The 21,782-nt window shown below is 33.4% G+C and overlaps 1 protein-coding gene across 2 annotated transcripts; it reads right to left on the bottom strand.

Annotated features, from left to right (window-relative positions):
- Positions 1 to 2,336: 2,336 nt before the first annotated feature.
- On the bottom strand, positions 2,337 to 21,782 carry LOC141459181 (uncharacterized). 2 transcript variants are annotated; one of them, XM_074137937.1, is made up of 3 exons: positions 19,965 to 21,782; positions 5,038 to 5,183; positions 2,337 to 2,581 (listed from the first exon to the last, which is right to left on the bottom strand). In XM_074137937.1, exon 1 carries the CDS (start codon positions 21,618 to 21,620, stop codon positions 20,025 to 20,027), a length of 1,596 nt encoding a protein of 531 aa, XP_073994038.1. In that variant the 5' UTR covers positions 21,621 to 21,782; the 3' UTR covers positions 2,337 to 2,581; positions 5,038 to 5,183; positions 19,965 to 20,024. The 2 variants fall into 2 exon arrangements, with proteins under 2 accessions (XP_073994038.1, XP_073994037.1); XM_074137936.1 differs by lacking the exon at positions 2,337 to 2,581 and having other exon boundaries at positions 4,411 to 5,183.

Genomic DNA, 21,782 nt, shown 5'->3' on the forward strand with positions numbered 1-21,782 from the left:
AGATCCGGCATCTTTTGTTTTTCCCGTAAAACTTTTGGTCTTCTGTTTTAAGAGCTTCTGATATGGCCCAGTCATCAATTACCTTATCGTAGAATCTGATTCTTGGTGTCTTCCTTGAAAAACTGGTTCCTAGGTAGTCAGCAAATGCCTTTATCTTTAATTCTTAATGTAATGATGACCACAAGGAGAGATCTACAGCTAATTGGTTAAGAAGTCTTACATATGCAAGACGTCAACAAGTATTTGCTGCTAAAGTTATGTGACAGACTCCTGTCGATTCTGCAAATTCAAGGATCTGGCATTCCTTATCCACCTGTTTCACCTACACATTTCTAATCTTTAAAACAATTCCAAATATTTATCTACTATTACAAGTTTGATTTCTTATGTTTTTATGTCTCTGCTATATTATCGTTGCAAAAAATAATTTAAAAAATATATATAAAAAAATGAACTATTTTAAATTCAAGTCTGTAAATATGAAAGGAAATTGATATATTATTTAATGTTTTGTAATAAATATTTATAGTAAATTTGTCCACTTGTATGTGTCTTACTATTCCTAGACCAAATTGCAAACATTAGACTCTTTACCTTTTACTTTCAGTTTATGCTTGTAATCAACTTAGGGAAAGATCCATGTTATTTAAAAAGTAATAGAATTGAGTGTAGGGTTGCGCTGCTAATGAATATAGAGAGTAAGAGCTTTCTGTTCAGGTCTCGGACAAAGGCATAGTTTCCAGAAATTGCCGAAACATTCCGAATAAAGTTATCAGTACCTGGTCCCCGAAAAAAAATATTTGTGATACTGTAGTGGAACTGCAATGGCGACATTTGATTTTGAGATAGTTGCAATTAAACAGCACTACTCTTAATTAGAATTAGAACGTGTAAGCAATTTTGTCTGAAAGATATCTCCCTTCGTTCAATCGAAAGAGTGCTCTTTTTTGTAGAAAATATAAAGTTTCAAACATCTCAGTAATGAAAGATTTTAATGTTAAGCTTATCATTGATCAGACTTCCAGCTCAGACTTAACATCCTCTAAGTCCGTTTCATAATTCACTTCTTACCTGCAAAAAAAGTTACGAATACGGAAAACTTAAACATGCTGTTGGATGTTTAACGGCAGTATTGTGCTTCCTACGCTAGTTGGCTGAATGAGAAAGGAATGTTAGTGCACAGTTGACTTCAAGTTACAGAGAATGATGGTCTGTGATCCAGAAGTGATCTCAGTAGAGAAACAAATAGACCTTTTTTGAAATAATCATTTCTAGACTATATTTTTTTAACAGTGGCGAAACCAACATTAATAGTCATATTTTATCTACGCCGTACTTAAAGAGAAATTTATAAGTGAAATAGACCCACATCAACGTAAATACAAAAGCAATTTAATAATACAGTAAGTGCAATCGGTGAACAATTTTTATATTTCTACTTAACATTCTAGCTACAGAGTATCTTATTCTTACTAACATAGGCATCTTCAAATCACCAGTAATTTTCATAACTACGGCTTCCGGAATTCCTGTATCTTGCTGTATGCTTTTACGTGGAAAGCAAAAATAGGACATTATTGCTTGGAGTTTAGAATTTTGGCAAGATTAGACAGATTTGAGTTAATGTACGTTTACTGACAAAGTGTGTGCTTGATGGCTATAAATCTCTAAAAATAAGAAAGAAACATTACTAATGTAAAGGGTATGTATGGTTATCTAAATATGTGTAGCAATCTGGATTTAACTTTCTTTTTAGAGTATTCTTACATTTTCAGACGATCCAGATTAAATTCAAGCAACAATGTTTATTTCTCTACAAAGTAGGTGCTTAAAATTAAAGTCATGAAGGAATTATTAATTTATTTAATTGATGTATGAATTTTTTCTTTATGAATGGAATGGGACACTCTTAGTTTTTAAAAATATATGTCTGCACCATTAAAGAAAAACTAATCTTCTAATACAAATCTTTATTATTTTTCTCATTATAATAACAATTTTACATTAACTTTTCTTTAAATTCAATCTGTTTATATATATATGTATATTCAATAAAGTTCATATTTATTTAAAATGAAACAACGATTCTCTAAAAATGGTTTTATATATTATATATAGCTAAGGTATTTTTAGCATTCTATATTACATGGCAACGAACAGTTCGCAATAAATACAGATACATACATACAACTTAACTCTTCATCTGGGCACATTTCATCCAAGCAGCTTACAGATGAATTTTTTTAAATACATTAAAGACAAATATAAATACATAATAAAAATATATTCTTGAGCTTCAAAAAATTTTCGTTTTTATATAATACCGTCTTAACTCGTTACATTTATGTATAATTTTTTTGATTCATTCTGTGATGCAAATTGAACCTTTAAGAAATGTTCAAATTCAACAAAGGGTTTAGCAAACTTTTAATTCATGATTCTGCATGTTGTAACTCTCAAAAAACATTTTAGAAAGTTCGAGAACTATGTTTGTCCAAAAAGTTTCTTATTAGCTACCTCTTTACTTCTAATTTAGGTTTCTGAAAATGTTTTCATTTCTTCCATCATCTTCTGAAAGGATCTACGTGATTTAAAAAAGAAAACAAAACGGCTGAGTCTAATTCTGTCAGATATTACGTACTGCCAAAAATAATGAATAGAAAAAATTGTCTATTTCTAAATGGACTGTTAAGTTCTGCTTCTAAAATAACAGAGAGGTTATATGAGTCTGTGGAAAATAAACTTGATCAAGGGTTAGATTCAGACTTCCTTAGACTGACCTTAGATTCGGCACTTCTGTCGCTAGCAGTAGTAGCGGATACTGGAACCAGTAAGACATACTGGCAAATTTGACGAGCCACTTAAACAGAAGCTGAGGGAGCTTTTCACATCAACTTCTATTCAAGAAAGCGGAAGCCCTTAACCCTTCTTCAAGTTCCTTATGATTTTATTTTCATCAAACGAATTAGAACTTGTGATGAAAATTAAATTTATTTAAAAGAAAAAAATGGGATTACATGAGGTTGACCAGCTGCTACTCCCGGAGCCCCGAATAAAACTGGTGTTGCATTTTTGGTGATGGAACTTGGAAGGCGGCAGTCCTTTTGAGCTGGTTGCTTACTGTAGTCTCAACCATTCAACTACAACGCAGATACTAGGTTGAGCTTGGAAAATAACGTTTTGGATTATTCGAGAAAGCTTACTTCTTCAATAAGGCAATTCTCTCATCGCGGTTATCTTTAGAACACACTTAACAGTCGTAACAATCGAATAAATGTTAAAATTTGTCGATTTATAATGTGGACCATTAAGACTCAATCAAGTAAGACATTAATATCAAAACTAATTCTAGTAAAACACAGCTCTAACAGCTTGGTAGATCGTCTGGATTTTAGATCCTTCCAGAGTTATTCTGGATACATTAACATTTAAAAAAACAAAGCGTAGAATATAATACTTAAAAATGTTTATCTATAAATACATATTATTTTATTTATTTATTTTTTTGAAAATTATATGTGGTTTAGAAAATAAATTCTCAGTCTGATATATAAATAAATTCCTTAAACAAACTTAAAAATATAGGTGACTCTGGGATAACTTGGTTGGAGCAACACTTGAAGGAGGATTGACTTTTGTAAAAGTCAAGATCTGGAATGCTTTATAAAAACGAAGTATCACCCGTGTGACCACTCCTGGTATTACTGGTAAATTTTCAGGGATTGAGGAAGTGGATATCTTAGCTGCTAAAGTGGGCGTTCCTCCCATTTTCATTGATGCCCGAGCATATTGGCATGTCTCTAGACACTACACTTCTAGTTTCGAACGCGTGGACAGCTTTCAAGCATTGATGTGGATGGAGCTCGGTGGGTTGCAAGTTTTAAACAATGTTTAAAATGCTGGTAAGGGTCCATATAGCTATGATAATTGTTTTTAAGGTCTAACGTACTTTCTATTTCAATGTATATCCTTCTCCGCTCCAAGAACTAAGTATATTTCTTTTTTAATTGATGTAAGACTTTTTTTTATGTAAATAATTAAAATTAATGCCTTGAATAAATTTATATCCAGTTTATTTATTTATTTTATGTCGTTGATACACGTCTAACGCAGGGCAAAACAACCAAAAGTTTACAATGTCATAATAGTCACTGCAAGCACTTTTTCTGCAATTTCTGGGGCTTGTGATTACAGAGCATTCTGGCTTTTTCAAAACCTTGCACCGCTTCACGTATGCATTGCCTAGTTAACTAGAGACGCAAAAGCTTTTACATGGAAGAAAAGAGCTTTGAATTCTGTGCAAAATGATATCATGCTCGAACTGAGGTCTGAACCGCTATCTAAGGTAAAAACGGCATTACACAAGGGTTGGGAGCTTTCATTTGTGTGCGTAATTCCCAATCTCTAATGCGGGGACCAAACCTGTACCAACCACTTATCATTTGGCTGACTCCCACCACCCCCCTCCGTATAAAATACTTGGCAGTTCTATTGGTAAGATAAAGGAAACATCCCACCAAATAGTATTCTTATTGTATTTTATTAAAATTTCGAGTTTTTATAGTTAATGGCAATTTTATATTTTTCACAACGAGTATATACGTCGAACGCACCGTAATAGAGATTTGGTTTGACGTGTATGCACGTCAAACGCGCTTAACTGGTTAAATACTAGCCAGCATTAAATCAATGATAAAGTAACAGAATTATCTAGCATTATGGATCAGTAAATAAATCATGCAGCCAGAGTATATTTGTTTATTTGTTTTCGTTTATTTTGATTTGCTACTTGGGAAGTCACGTCAGCAGAGTATTGTAATTAGAATGGAGAGATCGGGTGAGTGAAAACTGGAGTTATGGATTTTAGTTTGTTCAAATCGTGGATCTTTATCTTAGTGTTGTTTATGGGATGGTGTTGTGTTTAGTATGGAAACCAGATTGGTAGTTATACCAGACACACCTGTAATTCTATTTAAAAAAAAAGAAAAAAACCTTTGACTAAATAAAGTAAATATACATACATAATATATTACATACATTCGTTTCCTAGTTTGCCAGGACAAAGAAGATAAATTTCTGTCTATGGTTCTATTTTATATTACTTAAATGGCAACAAGTAAATTGCAGCATTCCAGCAGCGAGCAGACGCCATTTAATGAACAACAATCTGCGTACAGGTTCATCTAGAATCAAGCAAAACCAGAGTTATTATCATATTAAATATTCTCAACCAGGAAGGCTGTCAAAAAAGTTCTACAAGAAACATCACATCAAGATTATTTATTTATTGTATAAGGCATTGCGTTGTTGAAATAGAAGTGCCCGTCAAGTTCTTACAATGATATTGGGTGTAAATGTTTGGTTGTGGTATGCTAAATGAATTTAAATACTTCAATTGATTATTGAATGTAGTTTATTGAATTGACCAACACTGAATGAAATGTTTGATGAATATCACTCAATAATACGAGCTACAATTGATAAGCTCGTTTAGGCTTAGTGCACACACAATATGAAATTGTGAATTTATAAATAAATAAAACGTCATTTTGCATAGAATATGTGTGAGTACTGTAACTTGTTAATGTATACAACAATTATGATAACTTGCTTTTGTTATTGATAACGGTTTGTGCGTTACGCATGTGGTTTGAAACCTACAATGGATATGCATAAAAAAAACAAACTCTATAATAACAGTTAAGTGATTAAACAAAAAAATATGCTTATTTTCTTTTACACTTAAAAAGAGGAAGATCTGCAATCCAGTCAAATTATTAAAATGAATTTTCATCGGATGAGGGAGGTCCCAATACAAAAAAAAAATATCAACACGATTTTCTCTTACAAATTTAAGTTTTAACTTATACATTTTGTTTCAAACTCCGAATTTCAGAAAAAAATTCAATTCATACTACCATTTTATTATTTTTAAACCCTATATAATTTAGAGCCTTTTTTTTTTTTTTTTTTTTTTTTTTTTTTTTTTTTTAATGATTTAAGGCGCGTCGACAACTAAGGTTATTGGCGCCTGGAGCTTTTTTCAGTGCACTGCTGGCCTCCGGACAGTGTTCTCTCGTTACAGACAACACTGTCCACCACCGGGCAGTGAGCTGTAAGAAGCTCCTAGGAAGAGAAAATCTAAGGGTCAGCAGCTGGATTCGAACCCGGGACCTCCGCGTGGGAATCCAATAAGCTAACCGCATAGCTAATCCCTTCCCTTTAGAGCCTATATTCTTTCGCATATTTAAAAACTGCCCTGAATAATATTTTCCTTGGTAAAGATAAAAATAACATTACAGCTTTTCATGTAAGTAATGTTCATATAAAGTTAAATTATGAATATAAGTGAAAAACCCGTTCAGTTATGTAGTACTGCCAGTAGATAATTTTTTTATAAACTCAGAATATTAACAACACATTTAACCTTTATTACTTTTTTTTTATAAGAGGCCTAACTCTACATAACACTGAAACGGTGTTTTAGAGAGAAGCTTGCCTTCCCTTTTTTAACGGTTCGAAACAGCTTGTTATGGAGTGTTTGAGGCTGATAGATTGACTTCTGAATTTAACCATTCCTCCTAGGCTGTAGAATCTAAAAACTCCTGCACTTCAACTTTAGTTTTGGTGAACTTATTAAATTTTTTCTCGCAAAGATAGTAAATGGTATTCTGACGGAGCTAAGTCTGGACTGCAGGATAAGTGGTAATTTAATGCTATCTTCTATTTTTCTATTGATGAAAGGTGTGGGTCTTAGATGAAATCCTTTCATTTTTCTCGAACAACTCATCAGACAAAGTATTTTAATCGTGCAGATTTTCGATTTTGAATTTTATTTTGGGAATTATTCTGGCCTAAGGATGGTATTAACCACTCAAAAACAATAAATCGCAGAGTGATCAAATTTGAAATTTGGTTTTCGTCCTACAACTAGAACCGATAATATGCTTTGTCGAAATAATCAGAAGTATACCCTAAATTACTTTTTTATAATGAAGATAGGTGGAAGAACCAAGCGCCTAGTTCCTAATATACACCCGCCCCTTTAAAATAAAAAAAAGTTATGAAAAGTTTTGTAATTCACAACAGATTTTTTTACCAAGGGTGGGCGTAAATAATAAAAGTATAAAACGAGAAATGGCAGAATGTTTAGGAGAAGGTACAAGTCGAACATGCAGTCGCAAAGCTAAGAATCTTGCATAACTTAGACCGAGTCCATCAGTGGGGTTCGGCCCAGGATATTTCCAAGAGTGGGGGGGGGCAACAATTTCAAGGTCACGTGAATCATATATACTTATCTTACACGTAATGTATTGTTTTGCTATGAGAAATATTAGTAATAGTCCTACAGTAAAAATAAACATTCATTGATCTAAAGTAATAGCAATTTTGCGCCGGCATGCCCAATGTGTCAATTAATTTTTAAGACTATAAACAAAATGAAAATAAGGAATTATAATTAATATGTTTGATTTTTCTTTTATTTAGGATAAGCCCAAACGGCTTAAACTTGTTACAGCGACTTAATAACGAATACCTGTTCCAGTTTACTTTGCGAAACCGACTACACAGCACGAGTCGAAGCTTTTTTTAAGGCCGAACATCATCAGACTAACCACTCGTGTAACTTCGATTTGAGAATAAAGAAAGACACATTGTGCTAAATCAGGCTAATACGGTGGATGATTCAACGCGCAGTCGGTATTTATTGCCTAAAATCTAATAGTGTAATAAGAGATAATTACTAGCTTAAGGTAAATTATCTAATAAATTGATAACGTTTACCCAATCGATACTTATCACCAGGTCATTGTTTTTCCAGTTGGAAAAAAGTTCTTTATGGAAATATCTTCATAACGAAGAAAGCCCCAGTCTTAACAATTGTACGAAACTGTGTATTTACTTAATTTTTTACTTTTTTATTTAGCTAAATAAAAAATCCGGAATCTAATTCATAAATAGGCTCCGTCAAGTGTTTTCAATTTAAGTATAAGTCCATTCATATGCAATGGGATTGATTGAAAGTTAGCAATTACTGTTTTTTTTTATAATTAATAATAAAAATAACTATTACTCAATATTTTACAACCCATCAGCGGTACGCTACAATCGTAAGAAATAATATTTGATAACTAATATAGTAACTATAAACAAAATACTGATTAACATTTAATTCTTGCATATATGTTTGCAACACTCATTTAAAATAAAGAAATTAATTTTGGTAGACTTACTTTTTTGTTTTTTGTTTTTTATACAGCTTTAAATAAAATCGTTCCCTAAGCGAATTTCTAACCTCAGTCAGAAGATTTGACTTATTCCGAGCAAAAATGTGCAGAATGATCAGGATTAGGTTGCAGTTGTAAAAAAAACAATGATTTAAATTAATTAGATTCATGAAAATTGGAACAAAAAAGCGCAGTTCGCGATTTTTTTTGTTTTTTTTTAAAGTGATAAAAGCAGCAAATTTGTATTAGAGCACAGGAGCTCACTTTTAAGCTAGGCGTGAACATTGCTGATGGGAAGGGATAAACAACAACCAATCAGCAAGCTGCAATTTTGGGGTTGAGTGATTAGTAGCCATTTATAAATTAATGACAGCCATCTGATAACTAGTACTGGATTCTGATTAGCTCATGTATCACCCCCACATCTTTTAAGATTTCATACCTAGGATCTACAATGAGCTCCTATCCCCTTATGTTCTGCTGGTACAAATCTTTCTAAAATAATAAAAATTGCGAACATTTTCATTTTTTTTTTTTAGTTAATAAGTACTTAATATTACTTATTTTCTTGGGGCGAGTGTTTGTCTAGTGGTTTTGAAGCTTAGCATTATAAGTGGGGGAGATCTCCTGTTCGAATCCCGCGTATAGCTTCTTTTTATTTGTTAGGAAATAATGTTTATAGTGAGATTCCGCCCTTGTCACAAAGATATCTCATTGGACGTTAAGCCCAGCCTGAAAAAATAGAAGATTACTAAACTTTTTTAATTATTTTCTTAACCATAGTATTGTTATTTAAAGAAAATAATTATTAATAGAAATTTATATTTTTCATTGTGATAAACATTTAATTTTTAATAATGTTCTTTGTATTTTTGTTTTGTTAAATTTATATTTTTAAGAAATCCTTGCTGACCACATAGGATATTGGATTTTTTTTGGAGTTGAAGCTCAATATAAAATACTCTGTGGAGTTAAAGGTCAATTTATTGCTGATCTTCTTTACACTATTCTGCAAATAGGCTTTTTTTTTTTATTTACATGAAACCTTTGCATTTTTTTTTCTTTAATTCTGTTGAACACATTCTGTGTTACGCACCTTTGCTGCTAGTAGGTTCACCATGAACTTTATGTAGAGGACTAATATTTCATCGTCAGGCACAAGGGAAATATCAATTTTCAACTTACAATAAATTTAACTTTACAACTGGTAAATATGTGATTGTAAGCATTATACATTCGCTTATTTTTCCGTCGGAACGTGCATGTTGTTTATTAAACAAGTGGAATGTGAGGAAGAAACGTAGTTAATTAAAATTCTGTATACCAAATTGATCTTTGATGATTATGACAATCCGAAAGTGGTCAGGAATATTTAAAAAAAAAAAAATGTGCTTGTAACGGCAGACAACGACATTATCAAGCACTTCAAACCTTACCACATTTTCAATTTTTTTACATTCTTTGGACCGTAACAAGAAGAAGATCAAGAAGCATTGAATTAGAAATTAAAGCTTAATATAATATTTTTAGAGTATGGCCTGTATGGTAATAGAACGCCCTAAAATTGAAAATCCGTAGAAAGCATTTGTCATTCCATTTTTGATCTAATATCGCTTTGGAAAATAGGTTATGGCCAAAATGCGTCAAACCGCAAGTGTAACTTTCTGATTGTGAATTTTTTCAGATTTTTCCAGTTAGCTGGAATAGTTTTCTTTTACCTTCTTTTACTATTTCCTCGCTTTCATTTAAAAAATTGAGATGCTCTCAGAGAAACTTTAACCTTCTCTAGCGGGCCACTTGAGAACAATTTCTGGATTGACACCATATATAATCTTAAAATGCGTTAAAACAGTTGAAATAATACCAAATTTGAATAAGACCGGTACACCGAATATGATTTCAAAATTTTTTGAAATTTTCCATGTAAACATCTTTAACAATTTTAGGGCTTTTATTATAAACTATCGCTCTTATTTGAAACATTTCGAATAAAATTATTTTAGAGAAAAAGTCTGAAAACTTTAGACTTCTAAATTTTACGGGCTGCAAGGTGGGTTGTATAAGTAATAAATTCAGTTGTTAAGAGTAATTTACAGCAATGCTCAGATAAGAGTAAGTTAAAATCAGTATCAGCAAAACATTTGTCAATAGAATAATTATTGCTTTTGAGCAAGAGAAAGTTTAATCTGTTATTTCTCATTTTGTAAAAACTATGTAAATGTAAGTATCCTGTAAAAATTCCATAATTAGTGGATAATTTTTTATTTTTATGTGGCTGTGGGCGGAAAACTTTTAATAAGAGAAAGTTAAAATAGGTATGTGTCTTATTCTTTAAAGAATGTCAATATGGCCGATTGTTTAAAGAATTTGGTCACTTCCACTATATTTAGACAATTAAAAATGGAAATTACTAACTATTAAATTTAATTGACCATAATAAGGTATATTTTGTTCAAGGAGAAATGTCTAATGTACAAGAGAATTGTGATAACTTGGCACTTTTATCGTTTACTTAACAATTTACAAGGCCACCAAACAAAAACTGGCTACAAGGGAACAATTCCGCCATCTTGGAGTATTATGTAACTTGTTGTTACTACTTTATAAAAACATTGCTTTAATTCTATTCGAGAATTCAAGAAGACTTCGCCCTAATGAGAAAAAGTTAAACATATGAATCAGTTATAGAGACTAGATAGGTTACTTTACAGGAATCAGAACGCAATGGCCACTGAAACAACCTTCTTATGGCGAATCTTTATCCTAATAAATTGTTATTACTAGAGCTGAGTATTATAAATCTAGTGCGAACTAGAGTAGCTAGGGCTTGTATTATAAGCTATCGCTCTTATTTACTGCAGTTCACTTAATTAAATTATTTTGAAGCTTAGAATTTGTACTGAAATGAGTCGAATTCTACACAATTCATTTAATAACTTTAATAGAACCATTTTTGAAAACATCGCTAAAGAATAAAACGCTGTAAAGTAAAATAGCAAATCCAGACAGCCGTTTAATTAAAATTTGGAATATTAGTTGCTTACTTAATCTAACGGATGGTAAGTCCTTACATTATACTGAAGTGACACGTCAAAGTAAGCTCCAAAAATCTGAAAGTTTCTTTCATTATTTAGCAAAGCCATAGGAGTTGTCCCTTACATTGTTTTCTCTAATTTAGATCCCAAAGACACTGAGCACATCCTGACTATCCAAAAAAGATTTTCACATGTTGTAAGCTTCTAGTCTCACCTGCAGCAGGCAAAAGACATCACCTTGGTGAGCCTAAATGAAGCAAAGATTAAGGCAAACAAGTTTTTTGCAGTTTTACGCTTGTTGCAATTTTTTTGTACGAAGTGTACATACCTCGACCCCATTTCTATAGCGTGTCGTTATGCCATGAACTTTCCTTCTATGCCTACACAAATTACGATTTTTATAAACAAATACAGAGCATTTATAGATATAACCTAGAAGAAGTATCAGAGAATCAAATAACTCGCGAGGAAGATGATTATACGAGGTGTGGCTATTAAATAACGAGACTGATGCTACTAAAGAAAAAGTATGCATGCGCCAAATCCTAACGACCGACAGCTGTGCAGTGTAAAGCCTTCTCTTTCGATTGCAGTGTCACACATGTTTTGTAAAGAAATCTGTCTGACCGGAACCGTCGTTTGTGTAAGAGGTGTTAGTTTCGTTTTGCCGAAAACATGATACTACACATGTAGTAGAGCAACGAATTGTCGTGAAATTCCACATGAAACTGGGTAAAACCGCTACTGAAACTTTTCTTTTATTAAAAGAAGTTTATGGTGATGAATGTTAATCACGTGCGCAAGTTTTTGTGAGGTTCAAGCGTTTCCAAGATGGCCGAGAAGATGTCGGAGATGATGACCGCCCGGGTCGCCCTTCCACGTCCAAAACGGATGAAAATATCGGATTATAATTAATCAACATTACTACCGTAAGGTGCTTGCTCAACTCCGTGAAAGAGTAAGGAAAAAAACGACCCGATTTGTGGAAGAACAAGTCATGGGTTCTCCATCAAGACAACTAGCCGGTTCACACTGCATTGTCTGTCAAGACGTTTCTAGCCAAGTACAACATCCGCCTTATTCGCCTGACCTAGCCCCATGTGACTTTTATCTGTTCCCCAAAGTCAAATCTACATTAAAAGGAACACGATTTCAGTCCGTTGAAGCTGTGAAAGAAAAAGCGGCACGCGTCATGCAGAAGCTCACAGAAAAAGACTTCCAGCACTGTTTCGAGCGTTGTAGGGATAGGGGAGGAGTGTATATTGAAGGTGATAATAACTAAATATGTATAAATTTAAAATAAAATGTTTTACAGCAATAGTCTCGTTATTTAATAGCCACACCTCGTATAGACGAAGCGGACATTGATATGAGGTCCTGTCTAAACTGAAATTGGAGCCGGTAGTTGTGAATACATTACCCTAGATATGCCAAGTTTATGAGCTCTTATGAGCAAGGAGATATCACAACAGATATTGAACTGGTGTGGAAATTAGTTATCCTATTTTTAAAAAGAGGACGCGAAGAATGTCCTTAGAGTATAATCTTCCTTAGGAGAGTCCACTCTAAAAGTTTGGAAATGAGAATACGCAAATAGTTTGGAAAATAGAATACGCTAATAGTTTATAAAAGAGAATAAGGAGCGTGTGTGGTGGAAGAAAGATAAGACTTTATGGTAATTTAGTAATTTTTCGAAAAATAATCAGTAATAATTCGAATCTTTAAAACAAAATTAAAGGTTTTTCATAAGAAAGTGTTCTCTCCAGACATTTATACGTATTTCAGGAGGGGGTATACTTCCATTGGAAACTAAAATTCGAAAATGTGCACCAACGCAAACCTTCGTCTTACGAGCAGGCGAAAGGGGAAGTGAACACTCTATTGTGTGTTTAATTCAAAAGCTCATAAATATGTAGGCCACATGATTTTGCGGATTAATGGAGCTAAAAACGTGTATTTCTTATGGAAATTCTAAGAAGATAATCTGCCTAATTAATGATATTTCCACTTAATCGAGTATGAGAAAATAAATTTAAAAAAAATCACTCATTTACAAATGATCAGGGTGAAATCAAAAGAGAAGCTGAAATGACAAGTTTAAAATGCGGCCTATTTTCAGTGCATTGTCCCTAACGGTACAGCGCGACCAGATACCACGCCCGACCTTACATGCAACCACCTCTCCCTTGCATTAACTACAACCACATCAGCTACTTGATTAGGATTTTTATTTTCTCTTCTAACTATAGCAAGAGATCTTCCTACTTTTAAAAAATTAATACCAAACAAGTAATCTTTTATTGCAACAACTTCTTTAGAATTTTAATAAACTCTTAAGCGGAACTAGCCCAATATTTGATGGGAGATAGACTTTAAAGATATTTGTAGTTAATAGGTGTGAATAGACAAATCTGTCTTAACAAAACCTTTAATTGCACTTTCTTTTTAGTATATTCGTTTCTTGGAAGTTTACTTATTGAGAAAATGTTGTAGAACAGAGGTGGAGCAGTGGAGGAACATCGGAAACGGTGCAGACCTCGAGCTGACTGCCGTCAGGCTAAAGTCAAAAACGGCCATAGTTGGTTTTAGCAGGTCCCGGATCCGCCATTTGAGTGGACATGCGAATTTAGCGTACCATCTATTCAAATGCATCCTTTGCCCAGTCGCCAATCTGCGCTGGCTGTGGTAGTCCAATGAGACTGTGCGGCACTTTGTAGGAGGTGTGTCCCCGTTTATTCTAAAACTAGGATTCCTCGTCTTCGGAATGTCAAATGTCTCCCTACCGGAGATTGTAGCATCTGGTAATCTTAACGAACTCTTTAGTGGCCTGTTACTACTTTATTAGTTTTTTGTATTGGCATCTGGCAAATTTTAGCCGGATTTGTTGTTTTAAAGCCCCGGTATCTCTGATGAGATGATGGGTGGACGGGGAACAATGGGAACCATTTTGGATTGCCTGCGTTCCTTCCCCTTTTTTGGTGGAACCGCCCTTCTAATACAATCTACAATCTATTAAGAAAATGTTTTGTTTAGATGAAAATTCAAGAAACTTTTTTCATATTTTAGAAAAATCTTAATCAGCAATTTTAACTTATAATGTTGGAATGAATATCGTGAAAAACAAAAATGTAAAAGAAAGTGTTGATTGTTTAATTTATGAGTAAATTTAAGAATTCAATATAGAGAGACTGATTTGCATTGAAGTGTAAAGAGGATAGTTGCTGGATTTTTTAAAAAGTAAAAATATTTAATCAGTATTATTAAGCATTGACCTTAATATTATTATATTTATATACTTAATTAATTAAAAGAGAACAATAAAAAGAAAACTCAATAATAAATAAAACTAACATCTTAAACATCAAACAAGTTTGAAGAGCATAGTCCCACCAAGTGCCACTAACATCCGTCTTAGAAATTGTTACTCTGCATAATCAATACGGCTAGATTTCAATAAAACATTCAATTCCAGTCAACCATATTATTCAATAAAAAATATGAAATTCTAAATTATTCACTAATGATAATCAGTATGTCGTACATAATTGGGGAAGAAAACATTACATTTTGGATTTTTTTTTTATCCAAATTATTTATAGTGTATAATGTTTTAAAACTTGGAATAATCTATTAGCCGGTAGCTGATTTACAAGTTAAATAAATTAAATAAACTGATACACTAATGTTACGTACTATAAATAAACATTTTTTGCAATTTAAAAGTAATTTAAATTTGCAATATGCTTAATTTAACTACCCATAATGTTCAAAGAAACTGCGCCATAGAAAGTAGCTTGGTTAAATACACATATCCTCTGGGGAGCTTTAGTTTTCGTCATTTACAGCTATCTATGGATGACTAGGTTAACTAAACCACTAGGTTTAAAATGTACTCCAAAAGGGGTCGTTATGGTGTAACCACAAGATCTGGATCCGATAATCCATAATAGACTGACACATTGTAAAATTATAAAAACAAAACAAATGAAATCGTATCTGCATAAAGAAAAGATAGATAAAACATAATTTATTACTATTGTTTTTGTTTTTTTTTATATATATATTTATAAAGCGCTACGGGTTATGGAGACCCTTGGCTTCCTCGAAAATCTCCTTCGAAACCTCCCTGTCTTGCGCTTTAATTCGCTATCTCCTAATACCCAATCTTCGGATATCTTCCCCCACATCCTCCAACCATCTCATTCTCGGCCTGCCCCTCAATCCTCTACCACTTGGGTGACCAGCCACTGCTTTCTTGGGCATTCTTTCTTTTCCCATTCTTTCTACATGCCCAATCCAGCTCAGTCTACTCCCACTATATCCGGTTCATGGTATAGCTCCCTCAGTTCTGAGTTGGATCTCATTTTCTACCCGCTACCACTTCTTACAGGACCATATACTTTTCTTAAAAACCTTTCTTTCCCAGGTATTTAATCTTTTTTCCTGCTCTCTCGTTAACACCCAGGTTTCTGCTGCATAGGACAGGTCTTATTACGGTTTTGTAAATATTTATTTTGATTTCTCTAAAAAAACAGTCTTCCTTTTTAAAACATTGTGAAGTGCTGCATAGCACCTACCTTGCTGCAATCTCCTGAGACACTTCATTCTTTGCAGTGATTATTGTACCCAGTTATTTAAACTGGTCCTTGCTCTTGATGGTGTATAATTTATTAAAATAGAGAAAAATAGAACCAGAGGTGTTATCCTAGTTTTTGCAGTAGTTCGTTAAATATCTAAAATTCTGATCAGTATCTTTATTGATAATTGTTTTTTGTTCTGAAGCACAACATAGGCAGCCGTGTGTAAGCAAAATCATTACCTAGATACTACAAGTCGCCAGGGTAATATGTTTAAATTTTTTGAGTTGAATGTAAAGCTTTTTTAATCTCAATTCAAATTTATTTGTTCGAAATAGAATCACATCATTTTCAGTCTGGTCAATTAGAAGAAACAGGCAAAAACATATGGCTTTGTCAATTATTAAAATTACTTAGTCTATTTTTTATAGGTAAACAATCTTTTAAAAATCCATAAGCACGTATCTATTTTTGTTCATTAATATGGACTAAATAAAATAAAATAACTTTCCTTCATTCGCGCATAAGTGATATTTAAGGAAAAAATTGTCCCCCTACAGTGAACGCAATAATTATTGCATAATTTTTCCGGGGTCTTGTAACACAGTAAACAGGTAAATTGTCTATGGGTTTAGTTATGAAATTTTTATTTATGAAAATTCCCTAAATAGTTATTTTTTTAAAAAAGTCACAAAATTTTTGCAGTAAGAAATGATTATGTGAGCGTTCACCATAGATATTTCGAATTATATTCTTATAGTTTTAACAGAAAACCATTTCATTGGAAGAAAGTCCAACCTTTTTTTTCTTCTGATGAATGTATGAATCTGCGATGAATTTGTAAGTGCTCTCTGACATTACTCAGGTCAATTTTGAATCCCTACTACTTATACATGTTAGCAACCAATAGCTAAATCTTTAAAAATTAAACTCCTACAACTATAATTATTTCAGTAAGAAATGGTAGTGCTAGTAGTTTCAAAATACTACGTTATTTCTTTTTAATGTTACAAGGATTGCTGCATAAAATCTATGTGTCAGTATACAAGTATTGAACCTAGGACCTTTGTGGTAGAAAGTATATTACGCAATCCACACAGCTATTGAGGTAATACTTCGAAATCCTTTCTCCACGGTTCAACTAGGCTTAAAAATTTATCTACCATTTCTAAATTCTGTACATGGTAGAAAAACATGCATGCTATTTTTATCCAGTAATTAGTAGCTTTTAAATTCTCGACATAGCTTCATCATTAACGAAGGAGAAAGTACAGATTTTTATGACCAACTTCGTACAGTCTATATATACAGCAGTTTTAGTGAATTATTGAAGGAAGTTCTTGGAAAAAAGCAGGTGAATACACTCACACGACTTTGTCTTACTGCATAATGAAATATTCTTGATACTTGGAATTTGTAAACAAAAAGTTAAGAGTCAATATTACTCATGTTCAGTATAACAAAATGATAGAGCTGAAAGAAGCGTGAAGTCACTAAACTTCATTTTTCTTATAATTTTTTTTATTTATATTATTCATATAAAATTAAAGGAACTTTGTTCTATATTTGAACTGTAACAACTGTAATAAGAAATGCGGATGACTTTTAATTTCAGATTCCGATTTCAAGATTTGAATTCACATTTTGTACGTCTATTTCATTTCTTGATGCTATAAGCTAAGATTTGAATGATAAACCAAAAAAGATAGCAGTTGGTGTAATACCTTATTGTACTGTACATTTTGGGACATTTTTAGTATTGATTGGAACCGGGCCGTACGTGCCTTGCTGGCCTACGATCAGTTTTCCTATCCATATAAAGATATGTCATTGTTTTATTTAAGTAGGTCCCGAACAATGTGTGACTAACTTCGCATTATCTTAATATATGAAATAGGTAATCTCATTTTTGGGTCATAATAATTGAGGATTTGGTCAATCAAAAAGTTTTATTCCAGTAAGATGTAACGTTCGACCACATGCCTCCAATTAAAATTAAGAGGAAAAATTGTAGAACTTGATAGCATTTGGACTACTTGGTAAAAATAAATAAAAGCACTGGCTTAGCTTCCCATTGGGTTTCAACGTTCAGCCTATCCAAAACATTCGAAATAGGAAAACATTGCTTTTCCATTTTACAACTAACTATATTTCAGTGTAGAAATGCAGCTTTTATTTAAAAAAACAAATCATTCAGAATTAAATACTCTACTAATAAAGGAAGCCTGAAAGTTTTAAAGAAAGAATGGCCGATACCTAGGCTGGCGCTCTTGTACTTGCACAGAACTGCATCCTGAAGATTACTGTTTCTGAGACTTGTAAATCCAAAGGTTAGCCTTTTGGCTACCTCTAGGATTTTTCAGAATGTTGAGGTACTTTTTAAATCCAACGTCATTTCGAAATGTAAAACTGTAACAAAGCTTCTATGTAATGTCCTCGAAACAAAAATTTCAAACCAAAGTAAAACCTGTTTGTGAGCACGGAAAAAAAAAGTTCAACAAAACACTAATTCGGAATTCCGGTACCACATTTGGTTCAAAGAAATGAAACGATACTTTGAATAAAAGCTAAAGTTAAAGAAAAATAAACATCATATTACCCTAAACTGGTAACAAGTAATTTAGCCACTTCATTAGATATTTTAGCATCTAAGTCTAACAGCACGAACAAAGCTTTAATCTGTCCTTCCTAAATACTCACATTATGCACATAAGGCTTCTGAGATATGGTCTTTGTTAGGAATGTTCTCTTATTTGAGTTTACGGTTCCTACAAAGAGGACTTTAGCTCATCAACACATATACTCAATACATTTATCCCAAACGTACTAATTTTACACCAACCACAGATTAAAATATATAGGGGAACTTCAACCTTAGGCGTCTCTAGGATGTGACGTCAGAACAATAGACAGCTCGACCTATTCTAATAATAAGAACTGCGACATTCGCACGTAGTTTTTATTGAAAAAAAAAAAGTTTTGTAAAAATTAATAAGAAATAACCACACCTACTTAACCAGTTAACTCGTTAAATTGTAAAACTATTACACGATTACAGAAATATCTAGGGGTCTGTATTTTTATAACAGTACTCTGTAATTTCTAACAGTTTACATGAAGGACACCGATTGCTTCCACCTATAACTCGTAACGCTATTGCATATCTACCTGACTGGAAATTTTGTACCTGCTACATTCCAAACAAGACCTTTAGCCCAATGAAAACACACAAACAAATCTTGTCCACATTCAACACTCACTTGATTTTCTCAAACTATAATTCTAACAAATGTTTCTAATAATAAAAAATGACATATCTTTCGCAATGCTAACCATCGTATTAATATTGGATGAAATTAGAATTATTTGGCTGGAACAAGTTATATTTGTAACTCTCTGACAACGTTGAAAATATTCTTCGCTTAAACTCTTAGGACATTCTCGTACAATAATCCTCACAGTTCTTAAAAATTTCTTCCAGTTCCAAATTCAGAAACATAATTAATTCCTATTAAATGACATACTTAGTAAAATCTGACCTTTAAGAACGAATTTTACCCTCACCATACCCACTTCAGATATACCCGAATACGAATTTTCTTAGAAGCAAATTACTTAAATTAAACCATTTTAGAGAAGATCTCAAATAAGTGAATTATCCGTAAATGATAAAAAAAAATAAAATAAAGAGGACTTCTGTTTAATTTTTATCGTTTAGTTATCACTGAGTCCCATATACACAAATTCCATGTAACATGTAATTCGAAATTCGTAAAATAAAAAAGATTATCATTCGGAGTACTTCAGCTTCAGCAATATAGTCAAACAGTATTGGCAATTGCGCGTCCATATTCGTACTGGTTCTATAGGAAGAACAACTAAACTACTCCACAAAATACCATTTACCTATTAAAATTTATGTGGATACAATCGTAATCGTTACGGAAAACATGATACGAACTATCTTAAATACACTAAATGGTTATAACGAGCTCATAGTGAATACCCACTCTTATATTTCCTTATCACAAAAGGAAATAATAGACCATAATTTTCTGAGCGCATGAAAACTAATTCTTCCGATGAAAACTGAAATTCCAAAACAATAATACGTTCTAGCTCACCTGAAGTTTTTATGTCTGTAAGCGTCCTCTGCAAAAGTGTTGCACTTCGATTTGTAGAATTCATCTTCTGGCCACATGCGCAGTTCGTTGTCTAGTTTGTTGGTAAACGGTTGCCGGCACTTCGGATCTTTCGATATCATCGCCAGACAGGTCTAAATCTTGCATCATTTGCATGATCTCTCGTTCTTTTTTAATTTCATCCTTATTAACATCTAAATCATGTTCCGGTGGTACGGTGGGTAATGGTGCAAATTTTAGATTAGCCAAAGAACCGTAAGATCTTGAACGATGTTCTTGGCGTATTGAATAGCTAAAAGCACGTTCATTCATATGGCCTTTACGTTTGTAAATGCCAGTATTGTATGGTGAGGACTCATCTTCATTGTTTTTGTTGAAGTTATCTTCTTTTTCTTCGGAAGTTTTCCTCTGAGGGTGATGCCTCTGTTCGTACATGTTGGCGTCGTATTCATCATTACGTTTCTTTTTAACTTTTTTACGATTGTAGTTCATCGTAGCGTAATGTTGCATGAGATAGGCTTCAATTGGGAAATGACAGGGTTGATAAGAGGATATAGGTGACATTGGACGATTTGATGGCATGTAGATTGGCTCTTCCATAGTTACTGGATATTTTTTGTTCATATAAACAGCTGCCGGAGGCGGTGGGTGATGCATTCTTGGGCGTAGTTGTCTGCGAAGATGTGGCATTGTGGCTGCAGGGACAACCATCATGGGATATCCAGGTTGGCGATGCTGAACTGGCGGGATTATACCACTGCGCACCGTGTTCTTCCCGTTTTCCTTGCGTTTCTTTTCCTTTTTCTTGACCTCCTTGAGCGGAGGCGGTGGAGGAGGTGTTGCGTTGATTATCTGCCTTGGACGGTTCGATCTGGCCGATTTGATAGTATTACAACCGTACTCACCATAGACAGCTTCCTCATCTGATTCTCTAATATTACCGGACCAGATTTTGTGGTTCTCATCACCATTATATTCACTAATGTTATCTTCTATAGATCTATTCAACTCGTTGATTGTAAAATTCTGTATAGAGCTATCCAGAGTCAAAGTGCTACCGCTTTGCACATTGCGCCATTCTTTGTCATCTTTGATAGTATTGTACTGTGTGTTCGGTTCCATATGTTTTACGTAAGAGGAATCAGCGTATGCGTGGAAACAGCACCTTACCAGGGCATTTGCTGCCATCTCTCTTTTACAGATAAAGGAATGACATTCCAAGACTTTTATACCTGTAGTTCGACGTAGAATACAAGCGAACAACGGCGGATGCTGTGGATTTGGTGAACGGGCGAATGGTGAATCTAAAGGAAGAAATCTGGGCTGTGAAATGGTAATCTGCGATTTTTCGGGCACTAAAACATATCTTACAGCTGCGCAATAGTGTAGGCTGTCTATCGGAAAGAATCTCGTTACCTTCTTATGATGCTCATCAACATTTTCTAGCAGGATACCATTACTCCAAACGCTAAGCCAAGAATCAATACCACGAGCGCCTAACGCACCTTGCTCTGGATATAATTCTCTCAATGGTTCTTGAATTCCTTGAAGGCCATCTTTGGTTATATGTGGTACAGCTGATCCTAGATACAATACACGACATCTACAGATGGGTGTTGCATTCATTCTGGAAGCCATGCTTTCAACAAAATTTTACTCAAAAACTGTTCACTACCATTAAAAAAAAAGGACACAACTAATTCACTCAAAAAACAAAACAAAACAAAAACAAAAATGGACACTGAACGCTTGCGTTAACTGGACTGCAGCACCAAGCTGACAGTTCACTGATCACTCCTC

The sequence above is a fragment of the Rhodnius prolixus genome, unplaced genomic scaffold (assembly GCF_049639745.1).
Source record: "Rhodnius prolixus isolate KJV_2025 unplaced genomic scaffold, Rpr scaffold_11, whole genome shotgun sequence".
Classification (NCBI taxonomy): domain Eukaryota; kingdom Metazoa; phylum Arthropoda; class Insecta; order Hemiptera; family Reduviidae; genus Rhodnius; species Rhodnius prolixus.

What these genes read in the sequence shown, in the direction of transcription:
- LOC141459181 (XM_074137937.1), bottom strand. Translation starts at nt 21,620, where the DNA reads ATGGCTTCCAGAATGAATGCAACACCCATCTGTAGATGTCGTGTATTG.